We start from the raw sequence: 27,674 nt of genomic DNA, 5'->3' as shown, positions 1-27,674 counted from the left end.
CGCAGCAGTGTGTACCCGTCCGTCACTTTTGTTGGCGTGACAAGAATTAAACGGTTATGTAGTGCGGTCTTTTGTCATTCTTATAGAAGAAAAGCGTTATTCGAGCACTCTTCCTCGCATGCATCAGGATGCGGCGATGTCTTTATGTCGTCGGTTGTTACGTGGGGTGAAAAGCAAATGCTAGCTAGTAGCTACCTAGCTAGCTTATTTAGCCACAGTAAAGGCGACACGAGCTAACTACTTTTTCTCTCTGGTGAGTTTTTCGCCTTCCAGCATATTTTTAGTGACATAACAGCAGACTTAAAATAAGTTAACGGAAGTATTACTTAGTCTACAGCTTTAAGTTTTGTAAGAAAAGCTCATTTATAATCTTTTTATTTTTCAAGCTAAAGAGGCAAGTGTTTGGCTGTTTGGCTAATCACCCACCCACCCACCAAACAAATTGTATACGTTTATGTCTCATTTAGTAGTTTGTGCTGCCACTATGTTCTGTTGTATTGATTTTTCCGCCCCGAGACTTTCGTAATTGTACTTTTTGTCAGTGTTATTAAACCCTGGTCATGCGGTGGTACGTATCTTGTTTTATGTCCTTGCAGCCTCTAAATCGTGTCTACTTGAGGTGCTAAATGCAATCCACTTATTCATCTGAAAAATATTTATTGTATAACTCAGATAGTGTGACATTGTCTTGATATGGAAACTGTCTTTTAAAAGTATATGTGAATGCTGCATTGACAACAGCATGCATTTTGTCATCGTCATTTCAGTTTCACATTTACAGTAAGGTTTCTGATATGTTTGACAACAGTGTCAAAAATGAAAACAACCCATTCATGTTTCTTTATTTTTAAAATTTTTTATATGGCTTTACATCTTACTCGGAGAAGCTTTATTTGTGTTCTACATTATAAACAGGTAAAGTTGCCAGAAGTAGGAATGTTTGCAGTATTTATCATAAATTGTTACTAAACTGTGGGTGTTTAAACAGGTGTAAAATGTTTCCTTTTATTTGTTGACAATACAAACACCCTAAAATTTGTCATTTCCATCATTATTTTAGCTGATTACTTCAACCATCCATCACATGGTTTGAAGCTACTCTATATGTAATCACACAACTGTGTACACGACATGTCAAGTATTAGTGTTCAATTACTTTTATGTTTTAAATCAGATGGTATTTGCATAAAAGGAAACTTCATTAAATTTTAAGGCAGCTCATTATCTGCAATATCTGTCGTTTTTTTTTTTTTTTTCCCAATGTTGACAGACAGGGAATTTTTCAAGAATCACCATTTTTACATTTGTTTTTTTTTTTTTGTTTTTTTTTTTGGAGGTCCTGTGACATACTCAGATGCTCTTGTATACCAAAAATTCATGTGTTCTTTACTATAATAATAATAATAAGAAGAAAAGCCATTTATAGAAGGCTTTCCCAGTAATCAAAGCGCTAAATAAAAAAAGAAAACACTAATAAAAGAATAAGTGCCAATAATCTAAAGTACACTACAACACAAAAATCCCAAAATAAAGAGCTGATAATGCAGGGGAAAAAAGGTGTAACTTATCAGTGGCGGTGCAACTTTTTTATACTTTTTTCTTCCTTTTCAAGAGGTTTATTTATTTTTGAAAGGTGTACTTATACTCTAGAAAATACAGTATATAATACAGTAGATACAAAAATTCTTACTTTAGAATTCCTGACTACATGGGGCCCATTGCAGTCATGTAGTGAGGGATCGATAAAATGGCCAAACAATTTGCTCATATATTTTTCCTAGTAAGTGTTAGTGCCAGTGCCCACATGTAGTTAATGTTGGAAGAGGGAGGTTTCCCTTCTATCATATATGCCGCTGCATCACAATGTCTTCTATTTTTGGTCTTACTTAAACCAGAGAAGTCCAGTTGTATGTTGTATAAAATATTGTGATTTCCTTTTAGGCTGAGTCATCATGGCACAGACAGAGGGTCTGTACTCAGTTTCTCTTGGTGTGAGGGGTATGACTTGTGGCTCCTGTGTTCAGTCCATAGAGAAACACATTGGATCTCTGCCTGGTGTAATCCATATTAAGGTAAATGACCGCAAAAAGGTGAAACACATTTAACGCTTATTTTAAATTTATTTAAATATTAAATATGCAAGTTGTGTAATAAATGCTGTTTTAATTATAAATAAAACACAGCATTCATTACCCAACTTGCATTATAGATCTTTTTATGAGCCACTTCCATTTTAAAAACAGCGTCATCACAGCCATGGATGTTGTTACAATGCAGTCACATTTTTAAAAACAGAACATTGGAAGCCCAGGAATAAGCCAGATGAGTGTACTTTACAAATTACATTTTGTGTTATCTTATTGGAGTTTTATTCCTCTTTACCCCTCGGGACTAGCTAGTCTAATTTAAAACAAACATCCGTGTACCCATGTGACGTTGTTAAATTGCTGCAGTTGTGGTCTGCTCTTTTGCAGATTGTGTTTACCCCTCAGGCTGAGGTTAAATGAGAAGATAATGTAATATTGTGCCCAAGATAGAACTCTGACCTTCGCAGTCTTGTGACAGGAGGTTAATATGAAGCCTATACCCACAGGATATGTAATTTGTGTCACTACAGCCTTTAGTGCCTGAGTAATTATATAGACATGACCTGAAAGTAGAGAATTTACTTTTCTTGATAGCACCCCATTCTAAGCACTGGTCACCTTTACTCGTTCTCACAAAATGATAGGTAACCCATCTCTGGCAGGCAGGCCCTCACAGTACTAACCCATGCTCATTTTTCAAACTGGCAGCACAATCAGGCGATCTTTCATTGTCACATTGTTCCTTTTTACTGAAGAGTGGAGAACTAAGGGTTATCATAGTGCAGGAACTCACTATAAGCTGACTAAAGACAATGGACTCATTTCCACTTTCGTATGTTTTGAACTAGCATTACTGAGAAAACAGATGTACAAAACATCGCTCACTCATCTTCAACCGCTTACTCCAAGTAAGGGTCGTGGGGGGCTGGAGATGTACAAAACATGATATATATATATAATCAATCAATCAATCAATTTTTTTTATATAGCGCCAAATCACAACAAACAGTTGCCCCAAGGCGCTTTATATTGTAAGGCAAGGCCATACAATAATTATGTAAAACCCCAACGGTCAAAACGACCCCCTGTGAGCAAGCACTTGGCTACAGTGGGAAGGAAAAACTCCCTTTTAACAGGAAGAAACCTCCAGCAGAACCAGGCTCAGGGAGGGGCAGTCTTCTGCTGGGACTGGTTGGGGCTGAGGGAGAGAACCAGGAAAAAGACATGCTGTGGAGGGGAGCAGAGATCGATCACTAATGATTAAATGCAGAGTGGTGCATACAGAGCAAAAAGAGAAAGAAACAGTGCATCATGGGAACCCCCCAGCAGTCTACGTCTATAGCAGCATAACTAAGGGATGGTTCAGGGTCACCTGATCCAGCCCTAACTATAAGCTTTAGCAAAAAGGAAAGTTTTAAGCCTAATCTTAAAAGTAGAGAGGGTGTCTGTCTCCCTGATCTGAATTGGGAGCTGGTTCCACAGGAGAGGAGCCTGAAAGCTGAAGGCTCTGCCTCCCATTCTACTCTTACAAACCCTAGGAACTACAAGTAAGCCTGCAGTCTGAGAGCGAAGCGCTCTATTGGGGTGATATGGTACTACGAGGTCCCTAAGATAAGATGGGACCTGATTATTCAAAACCTTATAAGTAAGAAGAAGAATTTTAAATTCTATTCTAGAATTAACAGGAAGCCAATGAAGAGAGGCCAATATAGGTGAGATATGCTCTCTCCTTCTAGTCCCCGTCAGTACTCTAGCTGCAGCATTTTGAATTAACTGAAGGCTTTTTAGGGAACTTTTAGGACAACCTGATAATAATGAATTACAATAGTCCAGCCTAGAGGAAATAAATGCATGAATTAGTTTTTCAGCATCACTCTGAGACAAGACCTTTCTGATTTTAGAGATATTGCGTAAATGCAAAAAAGCAGTCCTACATATTTGTTTAATATGCGCTTTGAATGACATATCCTGATCAAAAATGACTCCAAGATTTCTCACAGTATTACTAGAGGTCAGGGTAATGCCATCCAGAGTAAGGATCTGGTTAGACACCATGTTTCTAAGATTTGTGGGGCCAAGTACAATAACTTCAGTTTTATCTGAGTTTAAAAGCAGGAAATTAGAGGTCATCCATGTCTTTATGTCTGTAAGACAATCCTGCAGTTTAGCTAATTGGTGTGTGTCCTCTGGCTTCATGGATAGATAAAGCTGGGTATCATCTGCGTAACAATGAAAATTTAAGCAATACCGTCTAATAATACTGCCTAAGGGAAACATGTATAAAGTGAATAAAATTGGTCCTAGCACAGAACCTTGTGGAACTCCATAATTAACTTTAGTCTGTGAAGAAGATTCCCCATTTACATGAACAAATTGTAATCTATTAGACAAATATGATTCAAACCACCGCAGTGCAGTGCCTTTAATACCTATGGCATGCTCTAATCTCTGTAATAAAATTTTATGGTCAACAGTATCAAAAGCAGCACTGAGGTCTAACAACAAGCACAGAGATGAGTCCACTGTCCAAGGCCATAAGAAGATCATTTGTAACCTTCACTAATGCTGTTTCTGTACTATGATGAATTCTAAAACCTGACTGAAACTCTTCAAATAGACCATTCCTCTGCAGATGATCAGTTAGCTGTTTTACAACTACCCTTTCAAGAATTTTTGAGAGAAAAGGAAGGTTGGAGATTGGCCTATAATTAGCTAAGATAGCTGGGTCAAGTGATGGCTTTTTAAGTAATGGTTTAATTACTGCCACCTTAAAAGCCTGTGGTACATAGCCAACTAACAAAGATAGATTGATCATATTTAAGATCGAAGCATTAAATAATGGTAGGGCTTCCTTGAGCAGCCTGGTAGGAATGGGGTCTAATAAACATGTTGATGGTTTGGATGAAGTAACTAATGAAAATAACTCAGACAGAACAATCGGAGAGAAAGAGTCTAACCAAATACCGGCATCACTGAAAGCAGCCAAAGATAACGATACGTCTTTGGGATGGTTATGAGTAATTTTTTCTCTAATAGTTAAAATTTTGTTAGCAAAGAAAGTCATGAAGTCATTACTAGTTAAAGTTAATGGAATACTCAGCTCAATAGAGCTCTGACTCTTTGTCAGCCTGGCTACAGTGCTGAAAAGAAACCTGGGGTTGTTCTTATTTTCTTCAATTAGTGATGAGTAGAAAGATGTCCTAGCTTTACGGAGGGCTTTTTTATAGAGCAACAGACTCTTTTTCCAGGCTAAGTGAAGATCTTCTAAATTAGTGAGACGCCATTCCTCTCCAACTTACGGGTTATCTGCTTTAAGCTACGAGTTTGTGAGTTATACCACGGAGTCAGACACTTCTGATTTAAAGCTCTCTTTTTCAGAGGAGCTACAGCATCCAAAGTTGTCTTCAATGAGGATGTAAAACTATTGACGAGATACTCTGTCTCCCTTACAGAGTTTAGGTAGCTACTCGGCACTGTGTTGTTATATGGCATTAGAGAACATAAAGAAGGAATCATATCCTTAAACCTAGTTACAGCGCTTTCTGAAAGACTTCTAGTGTAATGAAACTTATTCCCTACTGCTGGGTAGTCCATCAGAGTAAATGTAAATGTTATTAAGAAATGATCAGACAGAAGGGAGTTTTCAGGGAATACTGTTAAGTCTTCTATTTCCATACCATAAGTCAGAACAAGATCTAAGATATGATTAAAGTGGTGGGTGGACTCATTTACTTTTTGAGCAAAGCCAATAGAGTCTAATAATAGATTAAATGCAGTGTTGAGGCTGTCATTCTCAGCATCTGTGTGGATGTTAAAATCGCCCACTATAATTATCTTATCTGAGCTAAGCACTAAGTCAGACAAAAGGTCTGAAAATTCACAGAGAAACTCACAGTAACGACCAGGTGGACGATAGATAATAACAAATAAAACTGGTTTTTGGGACTTCCAATTTGGATGGACAAGACTAAGAGACAAGCTTTCAAATGAATTAAAGCTCTGTCTGGGTTTTTGATTAATTAATAAGCTGGAATGGAAGATTGCTGCTAATCCTCCGCCCCGGCCCGTGCTACGAGCATTCTGACAGTTAGTGTGACTCGGGGGTGTTGACTCATTTAAACTAACATATTCATCCTGCTGTAACCAGGTTTCTGTTAGGCAGAATAAATCAATATGTTGATCAATTATTATATCATTTACCAACAGGGACTTAGAAGAGAGAGACCTAATGTTTAATAGACCACATTTAACTGTTTTAGTCTGTGGTGCAGTTGAAGGTGCTATATTATTTTTTTTTTTTTAATTTTTATGATTAAATAGATTTTTGCTGGTTATTGGTAGTCTGGGAGCAAGCACCGTCTCTACGGGGATGGGGTAATGAGGGGATGGCAGGGGGAGAGAAGCTGCAGAGAGGTGTGTAAGACTACAACTCTGCTTCCTGGTCCCAACCCTGGATAGTCACGGTTTGGAGGATTTAAGAAAATTGGCCAGATTTCTAGAAATGAGAGCTGCTCCATCCAAAGTGGGATGGATGCCGTCTCTCCTAACAAGACCAGGTTTTCCCCAGAAGCTTTGCCAATTATCTATGAAGCCCACCTCATTTTTTGGACACCACTCAGACAGCCAGCAATTCAAGGAGAACATGCGGCTAAACATGTCACTCCCGGTCCGATTGGGGAGGGGCCCAGAGAAAACTACAGAGTCCGACATTGTTTTTGCAAAGTTACACACCGATTTAATGTTAATTTTAGTGACCTCCGATTGGCGTAACCGGGTGTCATTACTGCCGACGTGAATTACAATCTTACCAAATTTACGCTTAGCCTTAGCCAGCAGTTTCAAATTTCCTTCAATGTCGCCTGCTCTGGCCCCCGGAAGACAATTGACTATGGTTGCTGGTGTCGCTAACTTCACAATTCTCAAAACAGAGTCGCCAATAACCAGAGTTTGATCCTCGGCGGGTGTGTCGCCGAGTGGGGAAAAACGGTTAGAGATGTGAACGGGTTGACGGTGTACACGGGGCTTCTGTTTAGGGCTACGCTTCCTCCTCACAGTCACCCAGTCAGCCTGCTTTCCCGACTGCTCGGGATCTGCCAGGGGGGAACTAACGGCGGTTAAGCTACCTTGGTCTGCACCGACTACAGGGGCCTGGCTAACTGTAGAATTTTCCACGGTGCGGAGCCGAGTCTCCAATTCGCCCAGCCTGGCCTCCAAAGCTACGAATAAGCTACACTTATTACAAGTACCGTTACTGCTAAAGGAGGCCGAGGAATAACTAAACATTTCACACCCAGAGCAGAAAAGTGCGGGAGAGACAGGAGAAGCCGCCATGCTAAATCGGCTAAGAGCTAGTAGCTACGCTAAGCTAGCGGATTCCTAAAAACACGCAAAGTGAATAATGTGTAAATAATTTATAGGTGATTCGGCAGAAGGAGTGCTTTAGTTAAGGCACGTAAAGATTACACTGGGAAACAAATCGTAATCTAGATAACTAGATCAATCTAACTGCGCAGAGTAAACAGCTAACAGATACAGAAAAACACCGCTGTGCTCCGGAACAGGAAGTGATACAATACCGCAGTGAGAGCCAACCACCAGTAGAGGCCTAAACAGGCGCCTCTCAGCTGAACGCCAGAGAAAGGCAGCCGCGACTTCTTCCACGACTCGGGCCAGTCTATGATCATCACCGCCACTCCACTGCAGTCCGGTCTGTCAGCCCCGAACCGCACAGCACCCAGCCAAAGAATCACCACGGCGACGGAGTGTCGCACAGCCTGCCGTCAAACATACCAAACATATATAAAAGAATAGAATCTTTTGTCTAAAATGTCATGGAAGGAATGAGGAGGTTAGTGAGGTCATTGATGTCAGTAAGGTTGATGATGACTGGCCTGTTGTTCACATGAGCATTCAGTAAAATGGTGTGGCTCCTTTATATGCTCATTAAAATATCAGAAGCAAGATAACTGACTCAGCAGGTTTATCAGAATGTTCTTAAATATTTGTTACTAGCATGTTGCCCGTAATCCTAGATGGGGTAGTATTTATAAAATAGGTATCTGACATTTTTTCAACGGTGGTAATAAATTGTGCAAAGTTTCGATCATGAGTTAGAATGGTGTGTGAGTCCAGAATGTTTTTGGAACCTTAGACCACAACAGTTTTTAGAAGAAGAACTCAACCCTTTTATTTCCTGTTAGTTACGTAATTTTTTAATGTTAATTTACTGTCTTAATGTATTTATAAATTGTTTAGATTATTAAATATTATTATTACAGAATCAGTTTTTCAATTGATTTCATTTATATAGTGCCAAATCACAACAAAGTTGTCTCAAGGTAGTTCACACAAATAACATCTAACCTTACCAACCCCTAAAGCAAGCACACAGGCAACAGTGGAAAGGAAAACTCCTTCTGATGATTTGAGGAAGAAGCCTCAAGCAGACCAGACTCAAAGGGGTGACTCTCTGCTTGGGCCATGCTACTGACACAATTGACATTTCGAATATACAGGAAATTTTGGGAGATCCATACTGGTGCACAGGACGGGGGGCCTGTAGAAGAAGACACTCACTCCCATCTCTGGATGGAGCCGCACCTCAAACAGAGAGAAACACAGAATCAGGCGATAGAACAAGAACAAATACAGTATAATTTGTCAGCATTAAGCAACAAGAAAAACAGAAGAAATCCTAAGGTGATCGCCAGCCACTAGCCCTAAGCATCACTAAAAGACCCAGACTTTAAATAAGGTTGAGGCCGCGGCCCGCTCTGTTTACTAATAAAATGAATTTAAAAGGATAGAAAACATAGTAACATACTATGCCTGTATGCTAGCCATACAAAAGGGGAAAATAAGTGCTTCTTAAGTCTGGACTTGAAAATCGCTACAGAATCTGTTTTGTTGATGCAGGGAGATCATTCCACAAAGCAGGTGCACGATAAGAGAAAGCAGATTATTACATATACACATTATTATTATTTTTACTTCAATTTGTCATTTGATTTTTAAAAGGACCACAATGGAAAACAGTGTTTTCACTTTCTTGTGTCATCTGTGTGATTTTAACATATTTACAATTATATTATGTTCTTACATTGAAGTTACTAAATAAAATCACGTACACACTCACACTTCTAATATATCAATGATTTACCACCCCCTGCTGGATTGGTGTGTGAGTCCAGCATACATGTCAACCCCTTTGAGGGTCCACCTGTATAACCAAGTGAGAAAATCCATAAAATCAACACAAAATCCTTATAACCTCCAAATTGCACCAAAATCAGTTTTATTACAGTACACACAACCGCATAGCGGTATCACATAACTGGGTTTTTGCCCACATATTATGAGTTGCCACAATGACATTAAACTCAGGATCATTAGTATTTCCTCCACAGTTGAATTTCAGACAATAGAGATCTAGTATTCATGCATCAAGCTGAATTTTATAGAACTGAATGTGTCAAATTTAGTTGTTTTTTACTGAAACAAGAATTGTGTGTCACTAGTTGAAATACATTAATAAAATGAAAAATAAATAGAATATAATGAACAAAATAAAACATACCTCAGAACTTCATCAAGTGTATCGAAAATCGCCTCACCAGTGCCGATGTTGCAGAATGGCATGTCGATCCTCGACTTCGCCCGTGTGTTTATTAGGGATGAATATCGATATGATTTTATCTATCAATACCATTATCAATCCGATTCCTTATCGATATCTCTTGTGAATTTTTTGTGTACTAAAAGTGGGCTTTATAGGTTTTCTATGTCAGCAGGTCAAAGAGCTTTTTCTTATCATGCACCCGCTCTGTGGGTCTTCCTGCGACCGTGAGACAGTCGGAGTCCGTGGACATTTTTAAGTCAAGACTTAAAGCATATTTTTATTCTCTTTCTTATGAATAGTTTTTATTTTTTATCTGTTTTATTCTTTTAATTCTGTTTTTAATTATGTATTTGAATTTTTTATTTTTATTTATTTATTTTAATTTTTTTATGTTGAACTGTTCTATGTGAGGCACCTTGAGACGGATTTGGTTCTGATTTGGCGCTTTATAATCCGATTAAACTGAAATTGAATTGAAATTGAACAACATTTTATTGAGTCTTAAAGTAAATAAATATGAAATTGGTCACTGGATCCTTAAACTTTGGACATAAATAAACTCTACATGGTGGATCCTTGATCTCTGGACATAAATAGAAATAAACAAAATCTGTAACTTTTGTCAAAAGCATTTCCTTTCAGACATTATTGGCATGAATGGCTTTCCATTCCATCTGAGCTGAGCTCTTACAGCTGGCTGTGCTGCACGTCAGGATGTAATTCATAAAGAATACAGCATGTCTCATTTTGGGAGGAAAAAAAAAACGTTTTAGTGGATTGTAGTTTCTTGTCTGTAATACAACGTTTATAAGAGGTGTCATTTTATTTAAAGCGGCAATTAGTTTTGAAGTTCTTAATTCTGAGCGGACTCTGTCTCAGCAGAGAGCCGCGCAGCGTTTGGAGCTGTGCCAGCAGAGCAGAGGACAATTCTTGTTTCTTGACTACAAGACAAGAGTGCCAGTTAGTGACTTTAATCCACACAAAAGTGACTCACAGTATTTTAATGGCTTTGAGAGGGGTTAAGAAGCGGACTTCCTGTTTCTGAAGAGCAGGGAATCAAAGAATCAACGAACTAGTGGATCGAAGCATTGCTTCATTGGCTCGCGCATCAAAGTGGATTCGCGCTACAGAAATGGTTGATTACAGACCCGCTGCAGACCAAACCCTGAATATCCGTAAGACTTTATTTGTACATCTGTATGACTCTGAAACTCGGAAAAATCTGTATAATTTACGGACAATCTGTATAGGTTGACATGTATGGTCCAGAATGCAAATATCAATCTCCATTGTTCAGTATTGCTAGCTAATATATGGAGCTTCTCGAAAAACATTAGTCCTATCAATGTTCGGTTTTGGCGCCGTTCATCCTTGACCCAAAATACATAAACATACCAAACAGCAAAGGCCAGCTCTCCCCAGTTTGTGTGTGATCAAAATTACACGCACAGAGCTTTTTGTCTTTTCTGCATTCTGCTGCAAGCAGGTGCTTTTAATTTGGCAAAAAGAGACTATAGTGGAAGACATTAAAAGCACTGCAAATTAGACTTATGGTACCGGGAGCATGACACTTAAGTCACTCATGGTAACAGCAACATAACATTTAACTAAACTGACTAAACCAATTGAACTACAAAATACAATAAATGAATAACAGTAACAACAGTGCTAAACTAACATGAGCTACAATAACAACATTTAAAACCCCAAATCCCATGGTGCATTACAGCACAATATCCTATGTTTATTGGTTGGATAAAATTGCTAATTTCTCAAAAAATATTTGTCCTATCAACTTTCAGTTTTCGATGCGTTTGTCCTTGACCCAAAATATACAAGCATACCAAATGGCAAATGTCAGCTCTCTCCGGTTCTGCCATGATCAAAGCCATACACACACATACAGAGGCCACTTGGTGATTATAATAAAGAATGTAAAGAAGTCGGAAGAAGGCTGCTGTGGCTTATCTCCCATGGAAACTAAAATAATGAATGCTGTTGTGTGTGTGAGTCGCCAGAATGACGACACTAATGTTTTTACAGTAACCGAAAGACTTAAAAAACACATTTTCTTGCCTTTTGTTGTTGTTATTTTTATTTATTTTATTTTATTTTTTGCACACATTTATTCATTCAGAATGATTATTTTTATTTTGTAGGTGTCTTTGGAGCTGGGGAATGCCACTGTTATATTTGACAGCAGCCAACAGACCTCAGAGTCTCTTTCTGAGGCTATCGAGGACATGGGATTTGAATCAAATCTATTGCTGTCCAGCACAACCACTCCGGTTACTACTGATTCCCAGCTCATCCTCACATCAGGCTTGGCACCTGCTGCCCAGCAGGAGGCTTTGGAGAGGCTATCCCAGATTCAGGGAGTATTGGACATAAAGCAAAACCAGGGCCAAATGGGTTTCACCATCACATATGTTCCTTCTTTGATATCAGCACTGCAGCTAAGTAATGTGATGGCCAGCATAGCACCCCTGGAATTCCCATTACCCAGCATCCCCACACAGAAAGACCCAACTTCAGCCTCATCACACAGATCAGAAGACAGAGCAACATTGCTGAAGTTGTGCATTGAGGGAATGACCTGCCATTCCTGCACTACCACGATTGAAGGCAAAATAGGAAAATTCAAAGGGATTGAAAAGATAAAAGGTACTGCATTGTATTTGACCTGTTCTACAAGTATTGTGTCACTTTCTTACTGGAACTGTTGTTGTAACACAGTCACTGAAGTATGCAGGATTGTTTCACAGCTGCTGTTTCCTACCACTATTTGTTAGTCTCAGTGTGCATTGTTTAGTGGGAATTCACTGCGATCACTGAAATTCTTTCACTGATATTATTATAAGAATTTAATAGGATTTTTGCAGTTTACCAACTGCAAAAAAATGTCTATATGAAGTCACATTCAATCATTTTTCTCTGTTCATATCACATATGATGTACAACATGTTTTCATCCCTTTCCAAAGCAAAATCATTCTTGTCTCATTTAAATGTATGAGACCCATTGGTTTTCACCAATGCTAAAACATCCCATTGTGCAATACTTAGAAATGGTATGCCCATTTCCTCCAAATATAATGGTATCTACACTACCAGTCAAAAGTTTGGAAACACATTTCCATTTAATGAATCCTTTCCTTTCTGTATGGAGTTTGCATGTTCACCCTGTGTTTGTGTAGGTTTAGTCTGGGTGCTCCGGCTTCCTCCCAGTTCCAAGAGAGATATGGGTTACATGAATTGGAAACAGTAAATTGACTGTAGGTGTGAGTGGAAATGTGAATGTGTTTGTGTTCATGTGTCGGCCCTGTGATAGACTGGTGGCCTGTCCAGGGTGTACCCTGCATCTTGCCCAAAGTCCACTGAGATGGACTCCTGCCCCAACCAACCCTACCTTCTTGAAAATTGATGGAATGATGGGTAATACACTAGCAACCGTAATTTGAATCGTCTGAAGACTTTTGTGATCTTATACACTGTAATAGCAATAGTATAGTATCTTCCACATATTGATTAAATCCTAGTGTCCGCATTTCAATTTATTTTAATTTATATAGTATCAAATCACAACAAAGTTGCCTTGAGGAGCTTCACACAAATAAGGTCTAACCTTACCCCTAGAGCAAGCACATAGGCGACAGTTGATGATTTGAGGAAGAATCCTCAAGCAGACCAGACTCAAAGGGGTGGGCCATGTTACCAACACAATGTACATGTTCCCGTCAGCTTTTCCAGGTGGGCTCCAGATATAATTCAGGAAGCAAACGGCATCTGAAGCCACAAAAAGGGTCAGAGCTGAAGCAGGCAGTGACCTTGCCACTGGTGACACTTATTCACGAGATGGAATATTTCGCTGCCTGTTTTCTGCACTGCCACGATGAGCTTCAGGATAACAGATCGGCTACAGTTCTGCATCAATGTTCGGTACAAGTCTAATGCTGTCAGCTTGTAGCAGGGTTTCTGGGATATTGTAGATGGCCCGGTTAAATTGCCGCGAGCTTGCTGATGACCCAGTTTGGTTCCCAATAGTTTCTATCGGTGTCAAATTTTTGAACAGTCCAAAATTTTGTTCCTGACAGTCCAGATGATAGGTGGTGCACTCCAGGATGACCATGTATGCTTACAGATGGATTGTGGTGGGTTTGGTGTTTTTTCCTGTGAGTTTACCATTTTTATATTTTTTTTGTATTGGGAAGCAACCACAACCCAACGGGATGCATGTGGACAGGGGGGTTTAAGCCTGGAGTTGTCCAACACTGTCAATAAAGCTCATTTCGATTCTGTTTATATAGCGCCAAATTACACTGAGCAAGCGCCTAGGCAACAGTGGTAAGGAAAAACTCCCTTGGCATAAACTGCTAAAGGATCAGCAGAGTCATTAAGTTGTATGTTGACATCTCCAACATCATTTTATATTACAATATAAGCCCATCTTCTAAATTTTGCTTTTCATCATCCTCATCAGTATCCACATTAACATGTAGACATTGCTGATCCATAATCATAACCTTACAGTGTCCACACAACTGCACTCAGTTATGCATTTAAGTGGTTTGAGTGCTACTCTAGTATTTCCTTTGTGTCTTGTCTGTAAACTTTACACAGTCTTTTCATGCACAATCACTAAATTTTCTCTTCTTGTTACATAATTAATTTTTCGTGTTATGTTTTCTTTTTTACAGTGGTTTTAGAGTCTCAGGAAGCTACAGTTGTCTACCTGCCTTACCTCATCACTGTTCAAACCATTATTGATCAGATTGCTGCTGCTGGTTTTAAAGTTTCTACTAAGTCCAAGCCCCGCCCTCTGCAGCTGGTTTCTGGTGATATTGAACATTTCATTGACTCTCAAAGGTCAACAGCTTCTCCACCAGAGGCATCAAAAGAGACAGAAATCTTCATAGACACAACCCTTGTTACACTCATGGTGAAGGGCATGCACTGCAGATCCTGTGTGGTCAATATCCAAGACAATATCTCAATATTGCCTGGCGTCTCCTCTGTGGAGGTCTCCCTGGAGAAGGAGAAAGCTTCCATCTGTTACGACCCTTTAAAGATCACAGTGCCTCAGCTGCAGCAGGCAATTGAAGCACTGCCTCCCGGGAACTTTAAAACTCAGCTATGGGAGAACTCTGACCCACTCAGTTCTGTAGCCATATCACCGACACCTATCTTACCGTCACCACGAGCAAACCAGGCCAAAAATACTCACTTTCAACCATGTTTTTGTCAGCCACTGGCAGCAGTAGCAAGTGTTCACATCGAGGGCATGACATGCAATTCCTGTGTCCAGTCCATTGAAGGCATGATTTCCCAAAGGAAGGGGGTAATGTCTGCCCAGGTCTCTCTCGCTGATCATCAGGGCATCTTTGAATATGATCCCCTCCTGACCACACCAGAGGAATTGAGGGAGGCTGTAGAAGACATGGGCTTTGATGCATTCCTACCTGGTAAGTGGATGTGTTTTGTTCTCTATGTACCTCTTTTAACCTCTTGCACAATAACTATAGTAAAGATGGTGTTAAACCTACTTGAAGCCATCTATGTTCTGCTACTTGTTAAATGGTAAACGGATTGCATTGCACTTTTCCATCTCATGGAGATGCTCAAAGCTCTTTACAGTGATGCCTTCCATTCACACACACACACTGATGCTTTAAGGCCCCCCTGACACTTGCACGACTTTGATTCACACACTAGTACGCAGTGTGACGTACTGGTGAGTAAACATACTGTGAACCAGTGTAGACTGAATGTGAGATGTGCGCTCAAAAAATCTCTCACGCAATCTACTCGCGAACACTACGTGTTGATGCACGTTGATGCTTGATGGTGCGTGAGATGGCACACGCAGCTCGTCAAGTCGAGTAAAGAAGTAGTGAACAGTGTGAGTGATTGCGTCAGCGCACCGCATCAGAGCGCAGCTCATCTGAGTGATTATAACGAGATGTTAAATCCATCATAAACATACTTTTACAGCTGCACACAAGGAAAGAACATGCAACTGTTTTACCAAGCCATGACAATGTAAACATGACAAAGAATTACCTTTTTAGACAACTCCAAATGCTTTCTCCACCTCGATCAGCGTGCGCACACAAGAAAAGCTCCAGCTGGAACAGTCCGCTGTGATTCCGGAAGCGATTAGAGGCATTTTATGCAGCCAAATTGGAACAGAAAATAATTAATCTGCTACTAAATAATTATTTTACATACACAGTGTCCAGTGAGTGGCAGCCAGTGGAACAAAGCACGGCGTCCAGCTAGGAACACAGCGGGTGGGATCATCACAACGATGTGTGTGGATCAAAGTTGTGCAAATGTCAGGGCACCTTTATTGGAATTTATTGCTGATTTTGTTTTGTTAGATAATGTTTTCTTGTCCACAGAAACAAATTCTCTTCTGCCTGTCTCGGATTCCAGTCTCTCTAAATCTGCAACACTAACAACTGTAAAAGATAAAGAGCTTGGTAGTGACTCATACAAAGAACCTCCCCAGAAATGCATCAGAGAAATGCATTCAAAATGTTACATCCAAATAGGAGGGATGACCTGTGCCTCCTGTGTGGCAAATATTGAGCGTAACTTAAAGAATGAAACAGGTGTGTAAAACAAGAAATGTTTGCTTCGTTGATGTAATCTATTGGTCATGACTTTGATGTCGCACTAAAGAAAAGTCTTTGATTTTTTGCAGGAATCTTCTCAGTTCTGGTAGCACTCATGGCAGGTAAAGCTGAGGTCCGTTATAACCCCGACGTCATCGACCCTGTGAAGATTGCAGAGTGTGTAAGAGAGCTGGGCTTCACTTCCTCCGTTATGGAAAACTATGAAGGTTCAGATGGAAACCTTGAGTTGATCGTAAGTGATTGCTTTTAAAAGCATCTTGTCAGATATATTGAGTGCATTAATCTCCTCCGCCAACCAGCAGAGGTGTGTACATTGTGTGACAACCTCATTAGTCCATCCATTGAGGTGAAGGTTAGATATGGTAGTAAAATGTTTAAAGGGATTTTAATACAATTGTGTGGCAGGAAGTGCCTTGAATCAGAAAAGACTTGATTACATTTTGGTGGCATTTAAGCATAATTGCCTTAGCTCATGCATGTGCTCTCTGAGTTCCCTTCTAGTTCTGAGTTGTGAAAGCCATAAGCACTTGTGCAACTGGCTGAGAGGAACCTTTTCTTCCCAGCCAGGTGTTTATAGGTCAAAAAGAATTCTGTGTTCTTCAGCCTGTACCCTCAAAACTATTTTTAGCAGGCTCTTTACTTGATTGCTATTCTTCACCTTCTTTCAGGTCAGAGGAATGACGTGTGCTTCTTGTGTTCACAAAATTGAATCCAATCTTACAAGACAAAAAGGCATTATATACGCCTCTGTTGCCTTGGCAACCAACAAAGCACATGTTAAGTATGACTTAGAAATTATAGGACCACGAGACATCATCAAGCTGATCGAGGTATTACTGCTGCAGCTTTGTTCTTTATGCATGTGCTCCATTATTTTCATCCCTTATTACATGTTTACCACATTATATTTGCACTAAACACTAAATTTTTTTCTTTTTATTAATCACATGAGTGCGCGCTATAACCCACAGTTTGGCTGTCATTTGTAGAATCTGGGCTTTGAAGCGTCTTTGGCTAAGAAGGACCGCTCCGCCAGTCACCTTGACCACAGCAAAGAGATACAACAGTAAGCTGCATATTAGTGCTTATGTTTCTGTCACGCTGTGGCCAGCTGTGCACAAATCAGATCTAATTTATTTATTTCTGATAAGGAAATGTCTCTTCTTTTTACAGGTGGAAAAAGTCTTTCCTTGTGAGTTTAGTATTCTGTGTGCCTGTAATGAGCATGATGATATACATGATTATCATGGATGAGCAGATGAGTAGATCACATCACCACAACACCACAGCTGAAGATTTCAGTCACTACCACTCCCAGATGTTCTTGGAGAGACAGCTGCTCCCAGGACTGTCCATCATGAACCTCCTGTCCTTCCTCTTTTGTGTGCCTGTACAGGTAGCTGCGTCAATATTTAACTTCCCAACACATTTTCTAATTGTGCAAAAGACTTCACTGTGGTGGGTTGACAAGAGGATATGGGAAGGATATATGCAGACCATTAAATGACAAACCTATTTGTCTTTTCCTTTGTTTAGTTTATTGGAGGTCGCTATTTCTACATTCAAGCATACAAGGCGGTGAAACACCGATCTGCCAACATGGATGTGCTAATAGTTCTGGCCACCTCCATAGCTTTTACCTACTCAGTGGTTGTCCTGATTGTGGCATTGGTGGAGAGGGCAAAAATCAACCCCATCACCTTCTTCGACACACCACCTATGCTGTTTGTCTTCATCTCTTTGGGACGCTGGCTGGAGCAGATAGCGAAGGTTGAGCCTATTATAGATGATCATTTGAATCTGTGATGCTCAAAGTCTTTTTGAAATGTGAGCCCTTCAGCTATGTGCAAGTCATGTTCATTAAATTGTTCAAATTTTGTTCCCTTCATTCCTGTCAGAGCAAGACCTCTGAAGCTTTGTCTAAACTCATGTCCCTGCAAGCGACAGAGGCCACAGTGGTCACTCTTAATGACAATAAGTCTGTTCTCAGGTATGACATGACCTTCAGGTTTACTTTGTTCACAAGAACCCTTTAGAACTTGAGTTTATTTTAGATTGCAGCATATCAGAATGTTTTCAGTTGAAATGTCTAACATGGTGTAAACAGGCTGCTACAGACCATGTTTGACTATCAGTTGGTCAGCCTGTGGATGATAGATAGATGAATCATTTTCAGTTCTAAATCGAGATATTTCCATAAAGCTGTGAATGGTATTTGTGTTCTTTTAAAAATACACTATGGAATGCTATCTTGCATTATTTCTGAAATAACCTATATTTATTGACGTGGTCCAGTGAGGAGCAGGTGGATGTTGAGCTGGTGCAGAGGGGCGACGTGGTAAAGGTTGTTCCTGGAGGGAAGTTTCCTGTCGATGGAAGGGTCATTGAGGGACACTCCATGGCCGATGAGTCTCTCATCACAGGTTGGTCACCTGCCAAGTATATGTTTATTATCGGTATTGATTAGGCACTTAATATGATATTGTGGAGCTGTGATTTTTACAATTTCCATTTTTGTTTACTTTTCTGTATTATGCAGTTTGGTGTTGCAGTGATCCAAATCACGTTCTACTACCACAAAGCAACATCTCTTCCAGCTGTTATTTGTACTGAGGATTGGAGCCTCTGTGCTGTTTCTGAGGCCTTACTTGATTGTGTTTACTAACCAGTTGATGCTTTGTTGCTGTAGGTGAGGCCATGCCTGTGACTAAGAAGCCTGGAAGCTCTGTGATTGCAGGATCCATCAATCAGAACGGCTCCCTGCTTGTCAGTGCTACACATGTTGGCATGGACACCACGCTGTCACAGATTGTCAGACTAGTCGAGGAGGCCCAGACTTCAAAGGTCAGTTATGGGTTTGATTTATTGTTTGGGGGGGTTGAATAGCTTTACTTGCTTTGAGTCAACCGCTGTTCATTTGATTGATTTCTGATGTTTTTGCTTTTAGGCTCCCATCCAGCAGTATGCAGATAAGATTAGTGGGTACTTTGTGCCTTTCATTGTCGGCATATCTGCCCTCACTCTGATTGCCTGGATCGTCATTGGGTTTTTGCATTTCTCTATAGTTGAGAAGTATTTCCCTGTGAGTTTTCCTTATTATCTATTATTGCTTCTCTTTGGTGTTTCAGTTCTTTCAGTGCAGCATAGAAATGTGGAACATAATGTAACAGCTCCATTTCCTCTCCTTAGGGTTATGACAAGAGCATTTCCAGGGCAGAGGCAGTCATCCGCTTTGCCTTCCAGGCCTCTATAACAGTATTATGCATTGCCTGCCCCTGTTCTCTTGGCTTGGCAACCCCAACAGCTGTCATGGTGGGCACAGGGGTCGGAGCCCAGAATGGAATCTTGATCAAAGGAGGCGAGCCACTTGAGATGGCTCATAAGGTGTGCTAGCAAAGATATTGAGGTTTTTAAATGTAGACCTAAGACCTTTCTGTTCTAGTTTGCCAACAACCAGGGATGGTTTGTAATTAGTTTGCCAACAACCAGGGATGGTTTGTAGTTGTTTACATTTTATATGCTAGTTGATTTACTGTCTTGTTGCATTGTATTTTGTGAAGCACTTTGTATATTTAGCTGGAAAGTGTTATATAAATATTATTATTATATAATATGACCATCGTCATATGCAGCCACGAGTTGGACAGTTATTTACTCCATCATTTTAAACAGGCCATGAAGTTCGAACTGACACTCTCGGTTACTGTTAAGTGGCTTCCAAGGTATTACACTAGTTGAGCCTAGCTATTGTAATGACTAACAATTCTGGACAACACAAGCGTAAATTAGCATTAACATTGTCATGCATATTTGTACCATCCTAGAATAAAATGACAAAAAAAAAATTGCACTTCACAGTTGAAATTATGAAATTATTGGTCGGCACCAAGGTGCTTCTGGCCAACTGTGAGGGACCTCAGGACGGGAAAACGGGGAACCATCCAAGCTGTCTACAGTAAGGATGGGACTCTGTTGACCTCAACTGAGGATGTAATCCAGCGCTGGAAGGAACACTTTGAGGAACTCTTGCATCAGACCGGAGCGCCCTCTATAGTAGGGGTAGAACTAGAAGCTGATGAAGGATTTTCATCAATTTCCCTGGTGGAAGTCACTGAGGTAGTCAAACAACTCTGCAGTGGCAAGGCCCCAGGGGTTGATGAGATCCGTCCAGAAATGCTGAAGGCTCTGGGTGTGGAGGGACAGTCTTGGCTGAGACATTTCTTCAACATTGCATTGAGGTCTGGGACAGTGCCTACGGAGTGACAAACTGGGGGATCAAAGAGTGTGTGCCAACTACAGGGGCATCACAGTACTCAAGCCTCCCTGGTAAAGTCTACTCCAGGGTGCTGGAAAGGAGGGTTCGGCCAATAGTCGCCTCACAGCAATAAGTTCATGGAATCGATTCCTGCCTGTGGCCTTTCTGTGTAGAGTTTGCATGTTCTCCCCGTGTTTGCATGGGTTCCCTCCGGGTGTTCCGGGTCCCTCCCAATCCACATAGGTGGATTGGAAACTTTAAATTGTCCGTGTGTGTGAGTGTGTTTGTTTGTCTATATTTGGCCCTTTGACAGACTGGGGTCCTGTCCAGGGTGTACCCTGCCTCACGCCCTGTGACTGCTGGGATACCCCCCCCCCCCCCCCCCCCATGACCGTTAATTGGAGTAAGCGGTTGAAGATGAGTGACTGAGTGAGTTAGGATTATGCTATGCAAAGTTATCTCTATAGCAGGTGGTCACATCTTGAATTTCTTTGTTTTGAAGTTTCATATCAGACATGTAGACAAAACTTTAAGCACAACTTTGAAATCTAAATTGTTAATGTGCCAAATGGAGTGAAAACAGTTTCTGCTTTGTAAACACTGAAGTAAAACCTTTTTAAAAAAGGATAATAGAAAATCACTGTAAGGACAAGATTGATGTCTTTTAAATCTTGTTTTCACCAAACTAGTTTGAAAACAGTCAAACCTACTTTAGTGACCTATTGAAGAAATGGTTTAAAGTTTTAGCCTGATTGTGTGTTTTTAATATATGTATTTTATGTGCAGGTCGAGTCAGTGGTGTTTGATAAGACCGGCACCATTACATATGGTGCTCCAAAGGTTATTCAAGTCAGGATTATTGTGGAGGGGAACAAGATGCCACGTTCCAGACTGCTTGCTATTGTGGGTACAGCTGAGAACAACAGTGAACACCCTCTTGGAGCAGCTATCACCAAATACTGCAAGCAGGTTGGTCTCCACCTCACTGTACCATCCACATGGATAAATCCTCATACAGTACATGTGTAACAGACTTCAGAAATGTGGGTTTAAATATTGAGTACCTTCTGTGTTCAGGAGCTGGGCACAGACTGCCTTGGCACATGCACAGACTTTCAGACAGTGCCGGGCTGTGGCATCCGATGTCAAGTCAGCAGCATGGAGACCATGCTGAAGCAGCTGGACAGTGACAGTGAGGACAGTAACCAGCGCAACAGCATCCTCGTACAGATAAGCAACACCCAAACATCCACCAGCTCCCACCCGCTCATCATGGACCCCCAACCACTTAGTATGTCTGGGAGCGTAATCCTGTCACGTTGCAGTAGTCACATTTATAAAAGATATAGCGCATCAGAGTGAAAATATTTTTCTGACCAAAGTGGTCTTTGGCTGCAGGTGTTCAGGCAGCCACCTACATTGTGCTGATAGGCAACAGAGAGTGGATGAGGAGAAATGCACTGCATATCACACCTGATGTCGACGAGGCCATGATAGAGCATGAGCGCAGAGGGCGCACTGCTGTCCTGGTTGCTGTGGACGGTTAGCCGTACAGTGAAAAATGAACTACAATCTTCAGTTTGACATCACGTTATGCTGTTGTTACATGTTTGCCTTTGTGCACAGATGTGCTGTGTGCCATGATAGCCATAGCAGACACAGTGAAGCCAGAGGCTGAGCTGGCAGTCCACACTCTGACCAACATGGGTCTGGAAGTAGTACTCATGACCGGAGACAACAGCAAAACTGCCCGCGCCATTGCTGCTCAGGTACGTTGCAGGCTGGAGACAGAACTAGATGATACAGAAAAGGGGAAAAAAAAATAGTTTTTTTTTTTTGTTTTGGTTTTTTTTTTTTTTGGAACTGGAGCTGATTTGGAGAAATAAATTAATATTTTAGTTGCACTGCTCCCCTCTGTGGCTGTGTGTGTGGATCTGAGGTTTGTTTTTCTCTTTTCCAACAGGTGGGGATCAGGAAGGTGTTTGCTGAGGTGCTGCCTTCCCATAAAGTGGCCAAAGTAGAACAGTTGCAACAGTCAGGAAAGAGAGTGGCTATGGTCGGTGATGGTGTCAATGACTCACCGGCTCTGGCCATGGCTGACGTGGGCATCGCCATAGGAACTGGCACAGACGTGGCCATAGAGGCAGCAGACGTGGTGTTGATCAGGGTGAGAATTTAAGACAAGAGGGTTTTTTAAAGGTTTGTCATTTCATGATTACCCCCCCATTTTCTTATCGTGGTGGTAGACATGATTCAGAATTCTATACAAATGTCACTGATGTGTCACAATGTAAAAGTAGAAGATCTGCCAAAATTGGGAAAATCTCAAATCCCAACCTCTGGCTATCAAAAATGAAGCCACCTGGAAGAGGGAAAAAATAGGAGAATTAAAAAAAAGAAATAAAAATAATGTTTTAAAAAGGGGGACAGGGGAATAGTGCTAACCAGAGCCCCACTTCCTTTTGTGTTCCCATTAAGCTTGTTGTAATAGAAGGTTGCCATAGACGCCGATGTTAAAATGTCCAACTTTAGAGGAGAAATAAACATGTTTACAGCTTGGTTCAAAAACTGGTTTTGGTCTCTGTGGCTAGTTTCCCATTCTGTGAAAGCTATGTAGGGGTTGAATTTTTAACCGAGACCAAAATATGGCCACTGGTATTGTGAAGACTTTGCATCAGTCTGTCTGTGCTCAGCATAAGTCCAGTGCTATTACTGGCAGGGTCTCCAAATTCACAGGGAGCATTCTTGGGACACAGACCTTGGTAAAGTTCAAAGATGGGTAACCTTGACCTATTTTAAGGGCTCAAAATGTCATATTCTGTTTCCTGTTATGCTCATGCAGCCAAGGGTATTTTAGCATTGCGTTAGATTTTATTTTTATTATTGATAAGTTTAAGACGTTTTAAGCCATAAAGTTACGCATAAAGGGCATAGTCATTTTGAGCGACGGTTAGTGTGGTGACAATGAGCTCATTCTGAGCTCAGGGTTCCAGCAACAGACACTGCTAGCAGTGGCAGCTAGTTGTTGTGGAGGGCCGTGTCTGTCCTTTTTTAGCATTTTATTACAAGTATCTGTAATAATATTGCTCGTGTGGTTAATTGTCGTAAGCGATCATCTAAGACAACTAGCTATGCTCCTGTATTTCTATCAAGTGAAATATTTTTCTTTTTGTGTGCAAACGGTATTAGCACTTTATCAGGAGCTTAGGTCCAGTTAACTCAGGAGTATTAGGGGGGAACAAAAAAACCCTGGTCATAATTTTTAATAACCACACCAATGCAAACTGTTATGAAAACCACTGACCACTCCTCAAAAATATGGTTTAATAAAACACCTGAGCCAAGGTTAGCCTGTTAGCTGTTAGTTTGGTAACTCTGAGATGGGTATGTGCGTTGGTTTCATTCATCCCACCCAGGTCACGCAGGGTCTTGCTCACGCTCCACGTCTTTAGCCATTTATGGGTTGCCAGGGACGTAGGCAGAGTATGGACTGCCAACATGGCAGCACTTCTTCAGCTTCAAAATTACTCTGGTCTCCTCAGAAAACTGCATGATGCCATGGAGGGTTGGTCCAGTATATCTACAGTCTACAAACAATGATGGTTTGTTTTTGCCTCCCATTTGCTCAGAGTCACCACATCAGATCCAGTATTGTTGATTTGGCACATGTTCATAAATCAGTTATAATGCAGTAATAACAGAGGCCTCTCTGGAATTGATACTGATATTGTTTTGGAGTGTTTAACTTTGTGCTCCTCAGTCTTCCCTGATTCTTTAATCTGTCTCTGTTGGACATTCCAGCTGTTAATCCCAGTTTCTCCATTGTCATGACGAAGTTGTCGTGCGAGTGAACAGCGTCAGATGCAGAATCTCTCACTGATGTTTGGTTTAGTTGGAAGTGAGCTGTTTAGATGACGACACTGACAAATGCTCTGTCTAGTGTTTGTTTTTTTAAATGAAAGGTGTTTTTCTTCCTTTGTTCTCATTCTGCTGAAAGAATGACCTGCTGGATGTGGTGGGCAGCATTGACCTCTCTAAAAAAACTGTCAGGAGGATCAGGATTAACTTCATCTTTGCCCTGATCTACAATCTTGTTGGCATTCCCATTGCTGCTGGTAAGTGTCAGAAAAAGACTAGATTTAGTGATAGAGTTCCAGTCATCGTTGCAGTAACATGAACCTTTTTGTCCACAGGTGTGTTTCTTCCTATCGGTCTAGTGTTGCAGCCGTGGATGGGTTCTGCTGCGATGGCACTGTCATCCGTCTCTGTGGTTTTGTCCTCTCTTCTACTCAAATGGTAGCAGACTGTTTGCTGTTTTGTAACGACTTGAAGTCCATGTGTGTGTTTGTTTTTTTTGTTCTGTCTGTACACAAATGTCTCCCTGTCCTATGTCTGTGCAGCTACAGGAAGCCCACCGCCGAGCGGCTGGAGGCGCAGCTAGGTAACAGCCATTGGCAGGGCAGCCTGTCTGATGTTAGTGTCCACATCGGCATGGGTGAGCTACGGCGACCCTCCCCCAAGCTCAGTCTGCTGGACCGTATTGTCAACTACAGCCGTGCCTCCATCAACTCCCTGCGCTCCGACAAGCACTCCCTCAACAGCATGCCGCTGAACGAGCCCGACAAACACTCGCTGCTGGTGGGTGAGTCCCACTGCAACGAGGATTTCTGTTGAGGACACAGGTCATCGAAGACTTTCATTCAAGTAAAAGCCCAACTCAAAGGGCTGCAGGGGATGATGGTCCCTCCGTCTGCTGGAGGCGCTCTCAGGCCAAGTTTGTTGGCTTAAAGAAAGCGTGCATTCCTTGTTTTCCAGCTGGTCACATGCACTTATAGAGCATGCTGCGGGAACTTACACACTAGCAGTATCTTAATGTTTTTAAGGCACTGAGGCTGTTTGACCAATGTTTTGACACTTTGAAAACACGCTCAAAGATTTGAAGCAGTTTCACATGCAAGAAGCAGAGTGAAGCTCTCCTCTGCCTTACTGGTCTTGTTTGTTTTTTTGCCAAAACAATCGTTAAAACATGTCCAAAGATGTTTTATTAACAGTGCTCATGTAAGAATGGACACTGCAAAGATTTATCACGTTTTCGTGAAATGAAAAAATAACTTGTGTAATTCTGTTTGAGTATTTATATTACCCATATTTATCTTTTTGTCATTATGTAGCAGGAAAAATGAAGTTGATTGTAAATGATAATGCAGGACAACCCCCCCCCCCCCGCGCCAAAAAAAAAAAAAAAAGCAAATTTTTGTGCTGATTAATAATCATTGCTGTTGGAGATGTCAGTTGTATAAGTGCCAATGTTACAGTCCAACACATTCCAAAGAGAGTGCAGCACAGAGAACCTTGAACCTAAGCTCAGTGTGAGAAGCGATGAAGTGAGTCATTTACACAGTCTGGATCTTTGGACACATTTAGGATATTTGTGAATGTGAACTTTATTCTTGAGAAGTTGTTACATGAATGAATGGCACTGCACTTGGATACGTTTTGCTCACTGCAAATAGAAATTTTGAGTTCTGGGTTTGATATATACAAAAAAAAAATGTCCTCTTATGTTTTCAAATATAAATAATTTGCCTTGTTTTTTTAAAGTCATCTAAGCCACTTATTCTGTACTTGCATTTGATCCGAGATCCATCTTTTGTGGAGCAAGTTCAAAAAACATTGGTGAGGGATATGACTGGATTTATTTATTTGTACAAGTTGTAAATCTGTTTACACATCAATCAGTCCTTGATTGTGTTTTGTGTACATCTAAAAAGTAAAAACAGAAGTACACCAGTTTGATGTACTTGTCTGGCTGCCTATGAAATTAAATTACTTTGTGAAGTACAGCTTTGCTCCAGTTTTTCTGTGTGTGTCCATGGTCTGTCGCAGTCACAGATGAAGTACGTTCAATGCACCCGCTGTGCAGAACTTTTTGTAAGACTATGCTGGTTAATTGTGCATATGCTTTGTTTCATAGTGAGAATATGTGCCTCCAAATGAAACACTTTTCTATCACATCTTGCTTTGTCCCTGTTTAACCAGCAGATGGCGCTCTGTAGCCATCTTCATCCTTGGGTACCATCATCAAACACCACACAGGATTTCAACAACTTTATTCCTGTACGTGTAAACATCACATCACCTCAAAGAACCACACACACAAAGAAATACCTTAGCTTAAAAAATATGTAATTTGACTTGCTTTGGCTATGATGCTTATGTGATAATTGTTATATTTTGGGTTACACTAAACAATAGTTCTACTCCAATCTAGTTGGAGGCTATTAGACTAAAAAAAAACAGAGCAAATTCAGTTTTAATCCGAGTTGTTCTAGTCTCTCACTGATAACTGTATAATACAGTATTAATATTTTATTTTGAAGGGGGGGGGGTTGATATAGAGAATTGAAAATCTTAACATTGTGCTGTTTAGGATTACTGTTACGGTGTAACAGCAAAGTGCTGTGTTCACAGGAAAAACTGCAACCTGACTAGGAAGGTCCAAAAAAAAAAAATCAAAACTTTAATACCTTTCTTAGTAATACACATACGCAAGTAGAATTACAATTCATATTGATTATTACAGCATTCATACACAATGTACCCAAACAGGCCTTTGATGTGTTTAACACTTCCAATGGGAACAAAAGTATTAGCTGAACTACAAGATTCCAGGTCTTTTCAAAAAAAGCTGAAAGGTTTAATTTCAAAATGAGGCAAAGTTGGTTGTACGTTTGTTACGTTTTGCAGCCTGCAGTCTTATCCCTGACTGTAATATTGTCAAGTGCTGAATCTGACATGTCACTGTAGTTTCATGGCACGAGTCCCGATTCAGATGGAAATGTGGCACAAAAGGACCACTTTCACCAAACTAGAGCAAGCAGGCATTTGTGCTGTCATACCGGTGACTGTCATGGTTTAAATATTACAAACCAGAAGCATTTTAAGCTGGAAGTAACAAAATCTTTCCAATTCCTGGCCTAAACTGGACTGTACTGTCTTTAGCACACGTTGCCATGTTTTTAAAATGCTGATGTAGTTATTTGTAATACGATTTACACACACTCAAGGGATGTATAG

The 27,674-nt window shown here is 40.7% G+C and overlaps 2 protein-coding genes across 2 annotated transcripts in view; one reads left to right on the top strand and one right to left on the bottom strand.

The window, feature by feature from the left end:
- Positions 1-25,860, top strand: atp7a (ATPase copper transporting alpha). The gene is made up of 23 exons (XM_034181244.1): positions 1-253; positions 1,942-2,072; positions 11,865-12,369; positions 14,402-15,166; positions 16,106-16,318; positions 16,411-16,574; positions 17,011-17,172; positions 17,332-17,408; positions 17,516-17,738; positions 17,879-18,112; positions 18,241-18,332; positions 18,638-18,765; positions 19,032-19,186; positions 19,290-19,424; positions 19,532-19,726; positions 21,384-21,566; positions 21,675-21,888; positions 21,996-22,139; positions 22,224-22,366; positions 22,561-22,764; positions 24,595-24,712; positions 24,791-24,893; positions 24,998-25,860. The coding sequence occupies exons 2-23, from the start codon at positions 1,953-1,955 to the stop codon at positions 25,269-25,271; spliced, it is 4,551 nt and encodes a 1,516-aa protein (XP_034037135.1). The 5' UTR covers positions 1-253; positions 1,942-1,952; the 3' UTR covers positions 25,272-25,860.
- The window catches only part of LOC117519951 (sideroflexin-1-like), a 37,913-nt gene continuing 17,966 nt past the window's right edge, over positions 7,728-27,674 (bottom strand). The window contains 2 exon segments of the mRNA XM_034181245.1: positions 7,728-7,738; positions 14,244-14,250. The gene's annotated coding sequence lies outside the window, so the exon portion shown is untranslated.

The sequence above is a fragment of the Thalassophryne amazonica genome, chromosome 11 (genome assembly GCF_902500255.1).
Source record: "Thalassophryne amazonica chromosome 11, fThaAma1.1, whole genome shotgun sequence".
NCBI lineage: Eukaryota > Metazoa > Chordata > Actinopteri > Batrachoidiformes > Batrachoididae > Thalassophryne > Thalassophryne amazonica.
The sequence above is the reverse complement of the archived record's forward strand: the minus strand, read 5'-3'. Positions and strand labels throughout refer to the sequence as shown.

Coding starts and splice junctions, on each gene's coding strand:
- atp7a (XM_034181244.1), top strand. CDS start 1,953: ATGGCACAGACAGAGGGTCTGTACTCAGTTTCTCTTGGTGTGAGGGGT. Junction 17,739..17,878: donor TCTTTTGTGTGCCTGTACAG/GTAGCTGCGTCA, acceptor TCCTTTGTTTAG/TTTATTGGAGGTCGCTATTT. Junction 18,766..19,031: donor CGATGAGTCTCTCATCACAG/GTTGGTCACCTG, acceptor TTGTTGCTGTAG/GTGAGGCCATGCCTGTGACT.